Below are 16425 nucleotides of genomic sequence, written 5' to 3' on the forward strand. Positions count from 1 at the left end.
AAGAAGGTGCAAACATGGAAGAGCTTAAAAATTAGTTTTGCACTTAGAGTTTGAGGGTCAAAAGTAGAATAAGGTTGTGTACTTGTAGTTCTTAAACTCCTCAGTAAAAGTTCCAAACAAAAGTACCGAAAGGATCATGTAAAATACACACTGACCCTGTTCAAGGCAACATACCACTTTGTGATGCACATCTCGTACCATCCAGTCCAGATTCTGACTAAGTAATATGAAACTTTGTCTTTTACGTTGCTCTTTAGGCTTTCTAAGTCTCCTGCTTTCTGACATTACTTACCACAGAGTCCCCCTGATGGAGAAAAACTTCTCAAGGATGCTCAGCTGATTCTTGCTCCAGTGTATTATACCTTACTAATGGCAATGTTTTTGCAGGGAGAGAGGTCCTCTATATGTCCGCTACACCCAGGTAAATTAAACTTGTCCCTGCACTACATTAAGCCAGAGTGGCCTTCTGATTCAAAAATCTTTTTCTGCTGCTGTTCACTCTTTTGCCCAACTCCAAAGGGAGATTAGACAGAAGAAAGAATGCAATCCTTGATGTGATTTCATATTTGATTTAAGTTCAGAACCCCTGAAAACCTTGGTCTTATATGGGATGTTTGACCATGCACATTTCCATAGATATTGAAAACCTTTTATCTCTGTCTCTGAACTCTCTTTGGTTCCCTAGAAGAGTCAAATATTTTTGAAAACTTTTGATAGCTCCCTAGAAATAGGAGAGGCAGCTGTATTACCTGTTTGTCTGAAATATTTGCTCTCTGTCTTTGCTTTGATGTACTTTTAGTCCTTCTGCTATAGTTGTGGGGATGCATTTGCTTTTAAATAGTGTCGCATGTGTCTGTCTGGTAGAACCAAATCCAGTTTGCCATTTATGCATAAGAGGGAGTCTTTCACCATGGCTAGAAAGATGTACAAGTTAGCGTGTCGGTGTCTTCATGGGTTTGAGGGGGTAAAAATTGTGGAGCAACCTGTTTCACTTTCCATTTTCTTTTCTCCCAACCCATATGTCCAGCAACTTGTCAAATTTGCTTCTTTGGCCACTTCTTTTCTCACCAAAACCCTGAGTGAAGATCTTCCTTGGGAAAAAGGAACATGCTAAGAAGACAAATCTGCCCTTACACCTTCAGCTGAGTTTGCAGCAACACAAGGAACAGTTTTTACACTTTGACTGCAACCTTGATATGCCGCCTTCCACTTTTTGCACTGAGGAAGGTTTTATGTTGCTATATCAGTTTGCCTCCACAAGTCATTTTCTCTCTTCTCTTTTTGATTGTTTTAATGAACTGGATATGAAAAATTGTGTTTGATGTTTTCCACTTGGAATGATTAACATTTGCTTCTCCTCAGGTTGTGTCTGATGGAAAATACTAATCCTTTAGCACCTCAGATCATTGAATTCTTTCATACTCTGAAAAGTATGACCAAACATTTCCTTACTCTCTCTCCAAATTCTTTTGTGAATCTCCAAAGATACCATGTGATGATCAAATATTATTTGGAAACTCAAAGAATTAGCAATTCCCTTTCAGCAAATGAAATAGGAAGGCGTAAGTAGAATTACAGCTCTGCAATTGCAGCTAAGGAGGAACATTATATCCTGTGAAAATACAGTGTACTTCATGCTGTAATATTTTTATTATTTAATACAAAAAAGATTACCACTACAAGAAGGTATTTTGCCGCAAACCAAGTGATCTTTTCTCAGTGTTGCTGTTTTATCTTCACCTGACTTACTTTGTTTTGTGCCACTTGACATTGGAAAGTAGACTAAATTTGGCACAAATCATTCCCCGTGGGCATTCCATGCTTCGGAAAACACCCAGAGGTAGGATTTTTTTGTATGCAGTTCTGAGAGTGGAACATCCCAGTTCTCAGCGGTCCCTGCCCATTGAAATAGTCTGCAGGGGTCTCTGATCAGTCGGGGTTTTGTAGAGCAATACTGGAAGTGAGTCAGGGTCCCAGACTGTTGGAGGTTGGCTGTGCGATTCAAGAAAATCCTTATTCCTCTCCATTTTCTCTTGCCCCTGTTCCTTTGTTTAATCCATGTTGGCCTATTAAAAATGAAAGATCCTAGAAACAGATTGATTCCGAATATGTCTCCGGACATATTGGCAGAAGCGTGAAAAGGCTACTGTAATACATACAATGGAGATGCAAATGCAAGTTTCTGTTGCAGCAAAGCTGAACCATGGGAATTCTCTGCAGACCTGTCTGTATCTGTTTTTAATGGTTTCTCCCAGAAGATTCACAGGAAAATACAAGAAGCCGTAAATAACCATGTGGGATATTACCTGCACAGTAAAGCCTCAAGTAGTAGGACCCTAATTCAAGTTCTAAAGCATAACATCTTATTTCCTGTAACTGTTAGTTATTATGAATCTGGATAGCCTCATTTTTCATTTAAGGATCAAATGTGCATTAGATTCCTGGCCTCAGCATACTTTCTGCAACAGTAAGTCTCTTCCTTGGTCTAACTGAAGTTTACGTGAAGAAGTGATTCTGCTTGCCATCTTTGAAAATCCCACCCTCTGATTTTATCAAATGTCCCTTTGTTCTAGTGCTATGGAAGAAAGAAAATGCAAACCATCAGTTACTTTCTTAAGACAATTCACCTTCATGTGTTTTAATGCATCATTCTTTGTTTTACTCAGATCTGAAGTACTCAGTCTCAGGCTTTTTTTATTTGAGAGTCTTTTCTCATCACCTGGGAGTTTTCCCATAGCCCTAGTAATTTTTGTTGTCCTTCTACGAACTCCTCTGCGGACAACAAAATGCAGATGGCACCCAGCCTCGAGAAAACAATAGAAACTAAGCGAAGACTGGATGACAAGAGCCTAACAGGAACATGACTCATTTTTAATCACTCCTTATCTGTGCAGTCTAAGTTCACAAAGCTCTGTAAATTCTTTTCCAACATACTAGTTTGTGGGCATCTATATAACAAATCACTAACGATAACTTTTGTGATTCCATCTCTTTGCATTAATCAACTGTGATATTCCTCATTTTGCTTACGGGAAAGCTAGTGAGACTGGTGGTTGGAGCAGCAGTGCTCAGCCACAGTAGGTGTGCCCTCCTTAAATATTTCTGTTCTGATTGTTTTGTCAGAAGACCCTAAACCTTCAATTGTGCACACTGGATTATCCATTGCATCTGGTATTCTAGTTAAAGCATAGTTTTACTTCTTTTGGCTTTTTTTGTTAGTATTTCTTGTTTAGCTACTAAATAGAAGCTAAGCTTTTTCAGATTGTAGAACAGTTTTGAAGAAGTTTGGTAAGTGCTGCACTTCAGATTTTGTGTAGCTAATGCAAGAACTTCATGGCCAAATCTGATATAGCACTGAAGGAGAAATGCCTATTTGGAGAAACAAAACAAAACAAAAAACTATGAGAAATTATTACAGTATACTAATTGTATTATCAGTGCACACTTGCAGCAACTAATGTGTGCAGACACCCAAGGAAGCCAAAGAAGAAAACACTGTGCAGACACACAAATCAACTTACGGACTGACAGAAGGGTATCTGGTTCTCAGTTGTAAGGTAATGAAGACCAGATAAAATAGACCAAGTTGGATTTTTTTCTAACGAAAAAAGGTTGAATTTTCATCAAAAAGTAAAATACCTAGGAACTTTTAAGTTGACAAGTGCCCAAGTCATATTTTTTCACTTTTTATGCCAAAACAAAATCAATTCTTGATTTTCTGGCATAAAAACTGTTTGTTTGTTTGTTTGTTTGTAAATAATTCTGTATTAGTGTTTTGAGTAGCACAAAGCCAGGTATCCTTTGAAAGAATTTGACCCAGCATTAACTACCACTAGACTGGAGCAAGGAAATACGCATTTATGGTGTCTTTGTACCTTACCGAGTGCTATGGAAGTATTGGTTTCTTTAGCCGTTCCACACTAGCATGACACAATCTAAACAGCAGCAGTGTAAGTAGTTGGAGAGATACTAGCAGCAGACAAGCTGCGCTTTCCAGACGCACATCATATTTGATTCAATTATCGATCATAAGAAACAAGGGCCTCTTCTTTTTTCATTAACAAATTTCTCTCATATATTTAGAATTTTAATCAATACATTCCCGAATGTATTAAAATATGTCCTGTGTCTTTTTGAACAAAATGTAACTTCCATATTTAACAGTTAGCAGCAATTTGCAATAAATCCTGCTTATGTCTCTGAGATGAGTAGTTCCAGTAGTGTTTTTTATGGAGGTATTAAAATTTGCAAATGTTAAAGCTTAGGAGGAGGAAAAGCTTTTCAGAAGAGAAGGAATCTGATTTTAGATGTTTGAGAAATAAGCTGTTCTGTTCTGTAGCTGCAAAATTTTCAGTGTAATCTACTCATGGACACAGATTTGCACCCCTTAGCTAAGCCTTTTATGTTTTGTCAGGTAATAGTATTTTTAGCTGTTGCAGCTATTGTATTAATAAGTAAATACAAACCAAAGATAAATTAGGGGGGATTGAGCATCCTGACTTTGCAAATAACCTGAACCAACTGCCCTTGCTTTGAGCAGGGGGATTGGACAAGACATCTCCTGAGGTCCCTTCCAATGTGAATGATTTGGCGACTCTGTTCTCTGGAAAACTGTGAGAGGTGGGAGTCAGCCTGTTCAGTTCAATGACCAATTAACTTGTTCTTTAAAGTTACAAGGATAAATGCCGACATTTCAGTTCAGCAAGTTATCCCATAGTCTTAAACTGCTTTTCGTATCTCCAGCATGCAATCCTTGACATAGGAAAGATGAGCATGGGTAGAGTCTGAAATGATTTAATATCAAGTAAGTATAAGCACGGCTAAATATTATTTTGTTTTCCTACTTTGTTCCTCTTCAATCACCAAAACCATTCATTTCTCTTCTAAAGGAAGCTGCCATAGTAATTCCAATTTAATCTACCATAGTGCCACAAAATCAAGGTGCCCTGAAACAGGATTTATATTGAGATCCTTGCTAAGTGGCATGGCCTTTCAATATGTTTCTCCCTAAGGTAGAATTTCTGCTGTTGGCTGACCTTAGCTAGGATGTTCATTCTTTTATGTGCACCTTCCATCCTTGATGGGATGGTTAACTTGCGTAACAGAAAAGCATATTAAGGCTGAGATCCAATGTGCAGATCAAAGTATTAGAAATTTGCTCTCATCTGTTAGAACTAAGTATGTGTAATTTGGTAAAATATATTAACAAAATATTTACACGTTATTGTTTTCTTAGGTAGTACAGGTTGTTCAAGTTTTTGTATACTGCCTCCTGATTAAAGAGTAGGAACTGAGAGTAGATCTGTGTATCTTGTTATGTTAAATGGCTTTATTTAATTCTAACCTTCTGTCTTCACTGTCTAGACATTAGCTCTAGGCTTGAATGAGCCAGTTGGCCCTATAACTTGGGAAAATACAGTACAACTTTTCTTTCTCTTCTCTCTTTATTTGGAAGCCAGCTGGAATAACAAAAGTCTATTTAGCCTCTAGATAATGAAGAATTTAGTTTAAAATACACATCACCCACATCCGAAAATCTGCAGAATTTGGGAGTCTTTAGAAAGTGTTTGATTATAATACAACGTGGAGACCAGCAATATGTGAATAGATCACAATGTAAAAAGATTGAAATGGAAAAATGAATTTTGTGAAATTTCTTAAATAGCAGGGGGGGTTTTGCACCAAGGTAAAATGTTTTTGTGCCCCTAAATGACTACATTCCACTGACTTAATCTCTTCATTAACAGCTGTAATACTGAAGCAAGCATAGAAGAACATCTTGTTAGCATCCTGCATGAGGTGGAAGAAGACAAAAGAATGGTATGATACTCTAGGTGTGCATATGTTAGTTCATTCAGAGCAGGACTGCACTTCTGAACCGAATGTCCTGATTGTGCTCACTAGCATCTCTTTGGTCGTCATTGTGGAGTTGTGTTGAAGTGCATAAACTCGATTCTTTTTGTATGAAACAAGACCAGATGTGCTTCAGGAGCACACAGTGCACACTAACCACTAATTTGTCTTTGGTTCATGGCAGCAGCCTACAGATAGATCTGAAAGAAAATCTCTGAAACACAGGTAGTGGAATGGTAGGTACTCAGCACCAACTGTTTCAGGCTGTGTGAGCCTGTTGCCCTGCACTGCTTGCTGACACAAACTTGGCTTCCTTTTCAGTACAGGGAATGTTCATCAGTGCTTTGTCATGCTTTGGGTAACCCAGAAAAGCTCGTTCTCGTTACTGTAAACAGCTGCCAGATGGCAAGTCTATTTCTTTTATGCCACATGTGTGTGTTAAACATGGGTGAAATACTCAAGATGTGTATTTTATTGATGTTGCTTAAGGTAGACAGTAATTGAATATTTTTTATCTCTCTGTTCTATGGAATGCATGTCATTTTCACCATACAATGCCAAGGTTGTCTATGTTGAAGGCAAATTTAACTGAATTTGAATTAGGTTTGGAGGTTGTACTCAAAAATAGTTGTGATGTGATTCATTACATACCTTCAGGCATTTTTACCACTTATATTTATCTAAGGTTTTTATTGATTTTTGGAGGAAAATAGAGTAAAACAGGTTTCTGAGAAGGCAGAATTTTTCATTCAGCTGCAATGAGGCAGCTACCTCAAGTTTATTTTTCTCTTTCAAGAAAGAGCAGACTAAACCCAAGTGCCAGAATGGAAAAAATGCAGCAAGAAGTCTTGCTTTTACCATTATGATAAAGCTAACTGGCAACTAGTAGGCAACTAGTAAGCAGTGTACTCTGCTCTACTCTTGCTAATTAGATTTTCTTTGGTTTTTTTGTGATGATAATAGCCATGATCTTGCACACTGATTATGGGAGGTTCATCTTGTGCTAATTCAGAACTGCTTCCAACATCGAAGTCTAATTTAATACCTCTGAGAAGTGGCTAGATTTTGTTTTCTCTTTGAATTTACCTCACAGAATGAAGACACTCAGCTACAAATGAAAAGAGGGTATAAGAGACTGTGGTAAGATCATCATAAACTTTGACTAATCAACCTGCTGCAACACCCACAGAGCAGGTCATTTCTCTCATGGTACCTGTTGGTAAAATAGCTAAGTAAGCGTATGGGTGGTCAGTCTGACTTTGGAAGTCTGTTTCCTAACAAATTAAAAAAAAAAAAAAGCAGGAGCCACCTGAAATAATTGTGAGCTGTAGGTACGTGACATCTTTGGCTGTCGTAACTTGGGTATTTACAACAGGTATTGGTAAGTGTGGAAATTTGACTCAGCATGATTGGCTTGAGAATAGACAGGAAGCTGGTAGCAAAGCCAGACTTAGAGCTCATCTTTTCCTGTCTTCTGCCTGTAAGCTGTGATCATCAGGAAAAACTGCTCATCAGTCTTTGCAGTCTGTCTTTGCAGTTTGCATGCTCTTTGATAAACATTTTCTCCAACAGCCCTTTCAGTGCTATTCCTAAGTTCTCTCTACGTGTCGGCATTCTGTTGCGGCAGTTCGCTTTTGGAACTGCTTGCATGATTCTTATAAATTTTTAAATGCTATCCCCTCTCATCTCAGTGTAAGATAAGCTGTTACTGCTGGGATTTAACCCTGATAATTACCCTATTCACATCATTGCTTTCTCCAGTTATTCCAAGCATAATTAAAATGGTAGCATAGACACAACAGAAAAACACTCCTTCTCGGTAGAACACTCCTCATCTCTTATTAATCTATTTGCAAATTTCAGTCCTTATTTATTCCCTGTCAGGTCCTGAAGCCTCTTGCCACGCAGTTAGTTTCATTTAAATTGATACTGAAAACACTCCGCTGTTATAGTGCTCTAAATTAGAACTGAAAAAATGAGGCTCTGCAAGAATTGCTGATGAGCCCAAAGGTCTGGTCTTTCAAGACCAAGTTTGATAGGATATTTGGGCATATATAGCCCAAGCATAACTGGCAACAATGATCTGAAAAATTCAGACCTTCATAATGCCATCCGTGTTTAACACAATGAAGATACCCTCCTTTTGGTCGCCTTCATGAAACAGAAGTCTTTATTTTCCTTACATCATCATAGTGGTTCCTAAATCCAGCATAGCGTTTTCTGTCTACTACACCCAAGGTGTAGAAAGTTTGGAGTAATGGTCGATTTAGGAAGAATGTCCTCTTTCCACTTATGAGGGATACTGTCAGATAAAGCACTGCTGTCTCAAGCTACATTTCCCTGCTGCTGAAGGATGCCAAGCTGATGACTGATCTTTTCAGCTCTGCCTGTACTGCCTGACAAATGGATGCCAAGGGACGTCCTCCAATCCTCCAGGTGTTTGGACTGGAGACCTGCCGGTAGTATACTATTATCCGCTTCCCACATGCTTGAATTTCTTTCTTAGAGAAACCATGACCATAAAAGCTTCAAGCATAAAGGGTAGAGAGGACCGTGTGTGCTCATGGTGTATGGTTAGGTCTCTCCCAACAGGGAGCTGTGACACTGTCCTATGTGTAACCGGGCCTGGGAGCTCAGAAGGGCTCTAGATCCTGCGCTGTAAACACAAGTTTCATCCCTGGTAGGCTTACGGTGGCACTGAGTGAAGGCAGGTCCTACCTGCAGATATGTGGGGTTTCTAGCCACGTAGTCTGTTGGCTTTCTGTGTTACAAGGTGCATTTGGTTTGAGGCTGTCTCTCTCCAGTGCTCACTGACCTGTCCTACAGAAGATGGAGAGATTCTGTCTTCCTGCAGATTTTACCCTGCGAAGGGTAGCATATATGCCCATCCTTAAGAAGGATGTTAGATTTACTAGCAACTCGGTATTTGATTCTGACCTCAGATATACAGGAATACATCACATTCTGCTAGTGTGTTATCTATCTGCAGGCTCTGCAGGCAATTTTTCAAGCCATCCAGAGATGCCTATCTGAGATGAGAACAAAACCTAATGAATAAAGAGTCCTATGAAAGGCATTATTACCACACTGGGCACGGTGGCACTCAGAGGGCCAGCATGTAAAGAAGGCAAAGCTCGTACATGAAATTGGATGGGGCTGGGAATCTAAAATTTTCATTCTCTCCCTAGCTCGCTGTGTCACCCTGTGTGACCTTAGTCAGGTCTTCATTATTTCATACATCCGGCGATACAAAGAGGCTAAATCAAAAGACATGGTGTACTGGTACTATTCTGTAACTTTTTAATTGTTCTCCTTGTTTATACAGAACTGAATAATCAAATTTCAGTGAAGGAAAAAGATAGTTACAGGAGTGAGATCCCAGGGGCGCTCAAAGCCTCAGAGTACTGATAAACTACTGTGAATAGACCATGTATTTTTGAAGAAAGAGGAGAGGAGTTCCACTACTGGAAACACATGCAATGACTCAAACACATTTTCAAAACAGGAAACATTAAAAATTCATAAATGCTAATCTTTTAACATTAGTGTTTTTCAAAAAAAAGGATTTTATGTGACAGCTGAACTGATAAATTGCCCCATCTCACTGAAGTGGGACAGGTTTTTTGTGTGCTTTTTAAAATAACTTTAAATGGTTGTACAATTTCAGTATTTTTTTCCATGCTCTGAATCTTTTAAAATCTGCTCGTGAATGAAATATAATGAGGCAGCAAGTAATATTTTAATTAACCTCTTGTAGCATGAATATAAAACTACCTGCCTGTGAAGGCGTGCAGCACATTCGCTGTAACCATTGCGCGCACGTGGTGTGTTTTCATGGTAATATCAGATACGCAGAAATGCTGGATTTGGCTCTTGATATGAATATATATAGTTCCCCTTTATTATTGAGGTTATCATGCCTGGTGGCACTGGGAACAGGCTGTAGCATATTGTCGGGTGGCATTGCGTGATTCTGCTTAAATCTTCCAGTTTGCAGCCATGCCTTGCCAGGATTTCATCTAGTGATATTTTATATACAGGTAGTTCTGTGTATGATACCTTCAGCTGCAATTTGCTTTTTATTTGAATTAGAACTTGGACTTTAAAAAAAATTTCGTGCAGGGTCGTTTTTGAAATAGGATTTGTTCATGATTCATTTTACCGCAGGACGTGTAAACGCCTTTTGGAGTACAGCCAAAAAAGTGTGTGAGAACAAGTGCCCAGGCTAGGATTGGGGCTTGCTTTATTTAAGCAGCAGGAACGCTGGCTTAAATGCATGTCCAACTGCTGCTGCAGTTTCTCTCATCAGGAGCCTTGTTCCATCCCGGGTTTGGTGTACTTGACAGAGCTGATGTTGCTTTGGCGTGAGGTGATAAGTCCTGCCTCTCTAGGCTGTGATAAGGAAAGCAGTCTCACAGTAGGACTGTTGGCTCCTTAATCTCTCTGGGCTAAAAAGGTACATGGAGCTTTACCGAGGCGCCACATTTGTCTTCTTGATTGTCATAGAAAGCTTTAAAGATGCTTTGACATGCCAAGGGAAGATCCATTTTGCACAGCGGATTTGCCTGTTAGATTGCGCTGGATGAGAAACAGCTCATGAAGGGATTTTCTGAAAAGAAAGTGACTGCGATACTTTCTTCAGACAAGGGCGCTTTCTCTAGCTTAGATCTAGGCTGGAGAGGCAGCTTGGAGGAAACATGATGGAGGTCTCACTCTGCTAGGACCAGTATGGCAGAAGTTTAGGCCTCAGGCTCAAAGTTTGCATCTTCTGGGCCTAAAGCAAACCCAGGCCCTCCCTTCATGACCCAGAACCCAATTATGTAAAGTGTGGTGCCATCAGGGAATAAAAACAAGCCTCCCTAGGCCGAAAGACAAGGTGCTAAGTTGCCCAGAGGTTTGCTGTGTACCACCATATATAGCTGCCAGGGTGAGGAAGGAACAGCAGAAAGATTGACTGCAACAGGCTGTATTTGAGAGCTGCCATTCCTACTGCTTTTCTAGTCTGCTTTGTCTACTTTCACCACTCTGTTTCCTCTCTGCTGTCAGTAATTATTCTAATAGTACTGATTTAATTCTTTCAGCCTTCGGAGAGCTGTGTGAATAATAATGAGTTCATCCTCCTGACCCCTGGAGGGGAAGATAAGCATTATTAAAAATAAACAATCCTTCTCGAGAAAAGACGGATTTGGCAGGAGCACTGAGGGGAATGGGAAGTTCATGCCTGAACTTTGGGCATGTCATCAGCCCGCGTTCTGTTTGGAAGCGGAACTGCTGATAGGGGAAGAGGAGTTGGGTGAAGAGGAGCATGGCTAAGCAGCAGGCTGGGCAGAGGGCACACCTCAGAGGTATCTTCACAGTCCGAGACTGCAGTTCTCTTGGGGGCTGTGCCATTGGATGCACCGAGGATTTTCAGCTTTTTCTGTCTGCGGGGTTCTTTTTTTTTTTTTTTTTTTTTTTTTTTTTTTTTTTTTTCTCCTCCTGAGAAGCAGGCGATAAAAAAGAGCTCACTGAGGAATTGCCAGAGCGTTGCTGTCCTCTTAGTCTTGCAAAAGTCTTGACGCAGCAGGAGCGAGACTTGGAAAAGGCAAAGAGAGGAAGTGCAAGCATGCATGCGTGGGTGTATTCTTGGTGAGGGGAAGATGGAAAGCTCAGAAGATGAAGATGATTTCTTTTTCTTTAATAGAGCTTCTTTTTTGATTTTAAGAGAAAGCAAGTCTTTTAATGAGTCTTTACTATTGTCCTGTGATCAATCTTATCAATGTATATATAAAAAGATGAAAATAAGGCAGAAGTTTTTTGCTTTTTTGTTTTTACATAGAGCAGGCTTAAAATCATCTTGCTCCATGATATGAAAGAGGAAAAGGTATTGAGGAAGTAAGGTGAAATATCAGAGCCTTTTAGCTGATACCTTATGAAAAGCAGCACATCCTGCTTACATTTTAAGCCTGCACAGTCATTTTCTCACACTTGTCTTCACTCCTACTTTCCTCCTCCTATTTTAGTGCCTCCTAGTTTTGTCCTGGCTGAAACTAGATCTTTACTGCCGAAACCTATTTGTTTTTATAGGTTCAGGTATACAGATGCTTCATTCGCAGTGGATGATTTGAGATCCGTACTGTGTTGCTATTTCATAGACAGATTTCCTTCCTGTGATGCTACAGAGGTCTTTGGCTACCCAGCTAGATGCCAGCTTTGGTTATTACAAAATGTTGTTTTATCAGCACTGTTCAGTTCTTCCAGTTCTTCCTACCCTGGATGATGATTTTGCTCAAGGTTGAAAAGATAGAGAGTCAGAAATAGGCTAAGAAAACATGGGACAACTTGTGCTCTCACCTAACACTCAGATCCCAACATCAGAGGAGCTGTTTGTGAGTAACTTCTTGCTTTGTAGCTGCTTTGTGTTGTGACACCGTTTTCTCAGTGTCAAGCTGACTCTTTATTGCTTTATACTGACACATCTCCTATGTATTCAACAATGTAGTGTCCCCACACTAGATGAGACATGACCAAGGATATTTATGCAGTTGAGTGTGAATGTATTTTCTGCATTAAGAAATCAGAAGTTAAAAATACGTAATTATTTATAGCTTACTGAAGGGAATCTTGTATGAATTCCACATACAAGGACACACACTATAAAAAACATGAACTCAAATCTCTTTTGCCCTGAGTTTACAGTCTTACAGACCTCTCTGCTACAGAAACGTATTCTCATTTCTAGTGTACATTTGGAGGTTCTCAGGTCGCTGGTGGTTCATTTGATATATGTCATGTACAGAAGAATATGAGTATTGATCGAGGCCATTAAAACATATCATCCTTGCATTATTTTATAAGCAGTAACTGCATGCAAAGACAACATAATAAATTGAAAAATGTATTCCAGTTCATAAAATCCACCAGTTCATTGCTTTGCTCAGGGTGACTATTAACAGTTATGGTCACCTCTGTGGAAAACCGAGGAGCTGTATATTAGTAGTAATGCATATGTAATAAAAAGTGCCTTCTCGATAGATGCTTGCAGCAAATTCAGTGAGGAGCCAAATTTTCTTCCTGTCCTGTCTTCACTTTCCATTATTTGACTCTGTCTTGTATGTAGTATGTTATGACTGACGACTTTTAAACCACTGATTATTATGTCAATATAATGCATCCAAGCCAATAGGATTTTACAGTGTATACTTCTGCAGTGTGAGAGCATCATTACCTGCTGGCTTTTCAGAAATCACTGTGAATATGACTAATGTTAAAAGCTTTTTTTCTTCTTTCTTCCTCCTTCTCATTTTAATACAAACCCTCTGTGGAATGTGAGGCTCCAGCAATGACTCACTGAGCAATGAGGCAGCAATCTCAGAAACTGTAACCTGATGCAGAAAAGGTCATGCACGTGCTTTCATAACAGGATTATTCATTCATTCATTAAAAATTAAACACGTGTGGGAGCACATGATACATTCAAGTTTGCAAGTATTGTTGGATGCTTGCTTGTAGTTTAAGTCTGGGTCAGTTTATGCAGGTTGGAGTTACTCTGGATAAAGTCTTTCTTATTTAATGGCATTTACACCTGAAGTTGATTGATAGTTCTTGTTGCATGCAAGTCAATATTACAGGGCCAAAAAGAGTCAAGCAAAGTTTTAATGAAGTGATGGTTGCATTTCTTAGCTATTTTACCTTTTGCAATGAGCTTATATTTACAAGAAAAACATCAAGTTCTATATTATCTCCTTTTATTTATAAGTTGCAGGTTTTTTAATTGTACTGTTACAAGTTTTGTTTTGCTGACGTAGGGTCATGCAGAAAAGTCAATATAAGTTCCAGTGTGATGTGGCATAGATACGCGTTTAGCCTGATGTCATCTGTGTGTTTATTCTCATTGGTGTCCCATGTTAGAGTGCTGCTATGGAAGGGCTGATTAGTCAGAGCTGAATGTGGTGCTATGGAGCTAAGAAAGTAAAACCAGCAAACCAGCTGTAACGGGGTATGCAGGGAGGCCTGTCCACTCCAGTATTAGCCTGTCTTTGCCAGTATCGGATGCCTGTGGAAGGACATAAAAACGGGATAAGCATGTAGTGGCAGTCTGTGACTAAGGATCTTCTTGAGTTTGAGGGGCTGTTTCTGAGGTTAATAGCCTTCAGTGGATTTTTCCTTGTATGAATTTTCTTAATTATATTAGAATCCATGTCAACTTCTGACATCCACAGCAACTTGAAGCAGGGTTTCACAGTCTGACAAAATAGGGTATGAAGAATTTTCTCCTTTTGCTTATCCTGGCCTGCTGCTTCATAACTTCATTTGATGCTATCTACTTATTTTAAGACATAGAGAAACAGTGTCTTCCTTTTCACTTTCACTGTGCTACTCATAATTTTAAGGGTTCTAACATATACCCACTCAGGTCTTTTCTAGGCTGAAAAATGTCAGCTTGTACGGTTGTTTCATGCAAGGAATTCGTATGTGCTTTGGAGCACTGTTACTGCCCTTTTCTGTAACTTTTTAGTTCTAAGATACTCTTATTAAGATGAGGGCTAGAATTATACGTAATATTCATGAAGTGGTTGTGCTGTGAATTTACACAGTCATATAATTGTGTTCTCTGTTTTCTACAACTTTCCTAATAATTGCCAAATTAGGATTTGGGTTTTTTTTCCTCCCTGAGAAAATAATGCAGTCTCCCATTCCCATGTTGTATAAAACTCTATGGGCCTGATTTTGATTTCGTCAATGTAGGGATATACAAATTGCAAGATAAACTTCGAGGTAATGACTTCAGTTACTGTGAAGTTTTGCTGATATAATCAAGTCATATTTAAGGCTGTAACCTTCACCAGCATTAGAAAGACTTTGAAGCTTAATGCCAGTCCAATGTTATATACAATTACTATTTTTAAAGAGCTGGGTACCAACTCAGGTTGGTTTTATAACCCAAAAGTAGATAGAGCAGTACTGTACTTGCGCATCAGCAACATATACAATATTTTTATGTTTACTTTTCTTTAATTGCAGGTATTTATGAGCCGCCATTTCTTGTACAATTGTGGTGAACCTACCCTGGATGTGAAGATTGCCTTTTGTCAGGTGTGTGTTCCTTACAGGTAAAACAAGGTACAGTATATCCTTGTACTTCATTTTTGCTGTTCATGTTATAAAACCATAACAGAAAAAAAGTGAATTTCAGCGGCCCTCAGAGAGTAACTGGTTATAAGAATTACAGTAAATAGAAAAACTAGAATGTATCACAGAAATTACTTTTTTACTTACTTTGATTGTCATATTTTGTTCTAAATGAGTTTTGATTTTGCTGTGCCAAAGTGGTAATTAATGTGCTGAGGCTTTTAAAAATAAAAATAGCAGCAGAGCTTCTCAAACAACAACAATTTTGTCTGTAAATCCCATTAACCAAATGGTGAATCAAACAGAAAGTCCTTAATCGAAAATAAGTACCTATATAGACACTTTCACTGAAATATGCAAATTAAAATTATTTTATCTTAGCTTCAGTTTTTCTGAGACAGAGCTTAATGTTGTAGTGTGTAACTGCAATTTTACGTCCATTAGTCTACGATAAGCACAGGGAAGGTAATCACGTTTGTGCGGGGCTTGTAATATATCCAGTTGAACAAAACATATATTATACAGGCTCTGGGGTTATAAGACTGCACTGTAGCCAATTCTATACTTCTAAATTAACCTTGAAATTTTTCAGTCACAATGCTTTAAAATCTACAAGGATGAAAGCCAGGTGGAGAAGAAGGAGATTGATTTGTCTCATTTTTGTTTCTGTTGGTTAGATTAAGCTAGTTAACATACATATCTGTCACAGATTTGTGAATGTGCTTTTACATTATGAATGTAAAGATGACTTTTCCTGCTTACTTCTCCTGCAGAATGTCTTGTGTTTGAACTCTGTCTCTTCCTAAATATTTTTGGTGAGATGGAATATCAGAAATCTGACTAGTTGGAGGGACATGCTTTATTTTTCAAGGGGTGAGAACAGTGTAGCTTTTTTAGAAATGGAATTATGTTAAACACTGTTTTTTCCCCTTATATTGCTTTGGGTCCAGTTAACTGAAAGTACAGTTCCAAAAAAAAAAAGGGCTGTTGGCTGTGTGTAAGCATTTAAGACAAAGCAATGACAGGTGGTGTGAGCTTTGTTTTGTTTTTAACTCAGCAGCTCTGAATATTTACTCTATTGAGTAGGTTTTCCACTTCTTCTGCTCTGTAATTTGTAAACCATTAGCTCTAAGATGAATCTTTGTTTTTCAGTTCAATAACATTTAATATTCTTCTTTGTTCTTTTTTGTCTCCTGCTCTTCATCTTCCTCCCCAAAATGGTCCAAAACAATCTCATATATCTAGGTCAAAAAAATTTTGGGGGGGGGGGGGGGGGGGAAGGGGGGGGAGTGGTTAAGCAAACATAGTATTTTTCTGTTTTGGCAGAGTTCACTTGCCAAAAGGAATTAGAGATTTTTCGCTGTGCAGAATACAGCTTTTGCATAGCTTATGTGTGCAGAAGAAGTGTTCTTCACTGTTTTCTCTTATGTCCCGTACTCTTTTTGTGTGGATATCGGTGCA

General features: G+C 38.8%; 1 protein-coding gene across 3 annotated transcripts in view; it reads left to right on the top strand.

Moving 5' to 3' along the window:
* Positions 1-16425, top strand: part of MAPK10 (mitogen-activated protein kinase 10) — a 200805-nt gene that overhangs the window by 84851 nt on the left and 99529 nt on the right. For 2 of the 3 annotated variants that reach the window (XM_026102785.2, XM_026102790.2), the window contains exon 3: positions 14857-14928. In XM_026102785.2, coding sequence (XP_025958570.1) covers positions 14863-14928 — 66 coding nt within the window. In that variant the 5' untranslated portion in view covers positions 14857-14862. Of the gene's footprint in view, positions 1-14856; positions 14956-16425 lie in introns of those variants that run through there. The other variant, XM_026102788.2, reaches the window with a different exon arrangement.

Source organism: Dromaius novaehollandiae, chromosome 4 (genome assembly GCF_036370855.1).
Source record: "Dromaius novaehollandiae isolate bDroNov1 chromosome 4, bDroNov1.hap1, whole genome shotgun sequence".
In the NCBI taxonomy this organism is placed as follows: Eukaryota; Metazoa; Chordata; class Aves; order Casuariiformes; family Dromaiidae; genus Dromaius; species Dromaius novaehollandiae.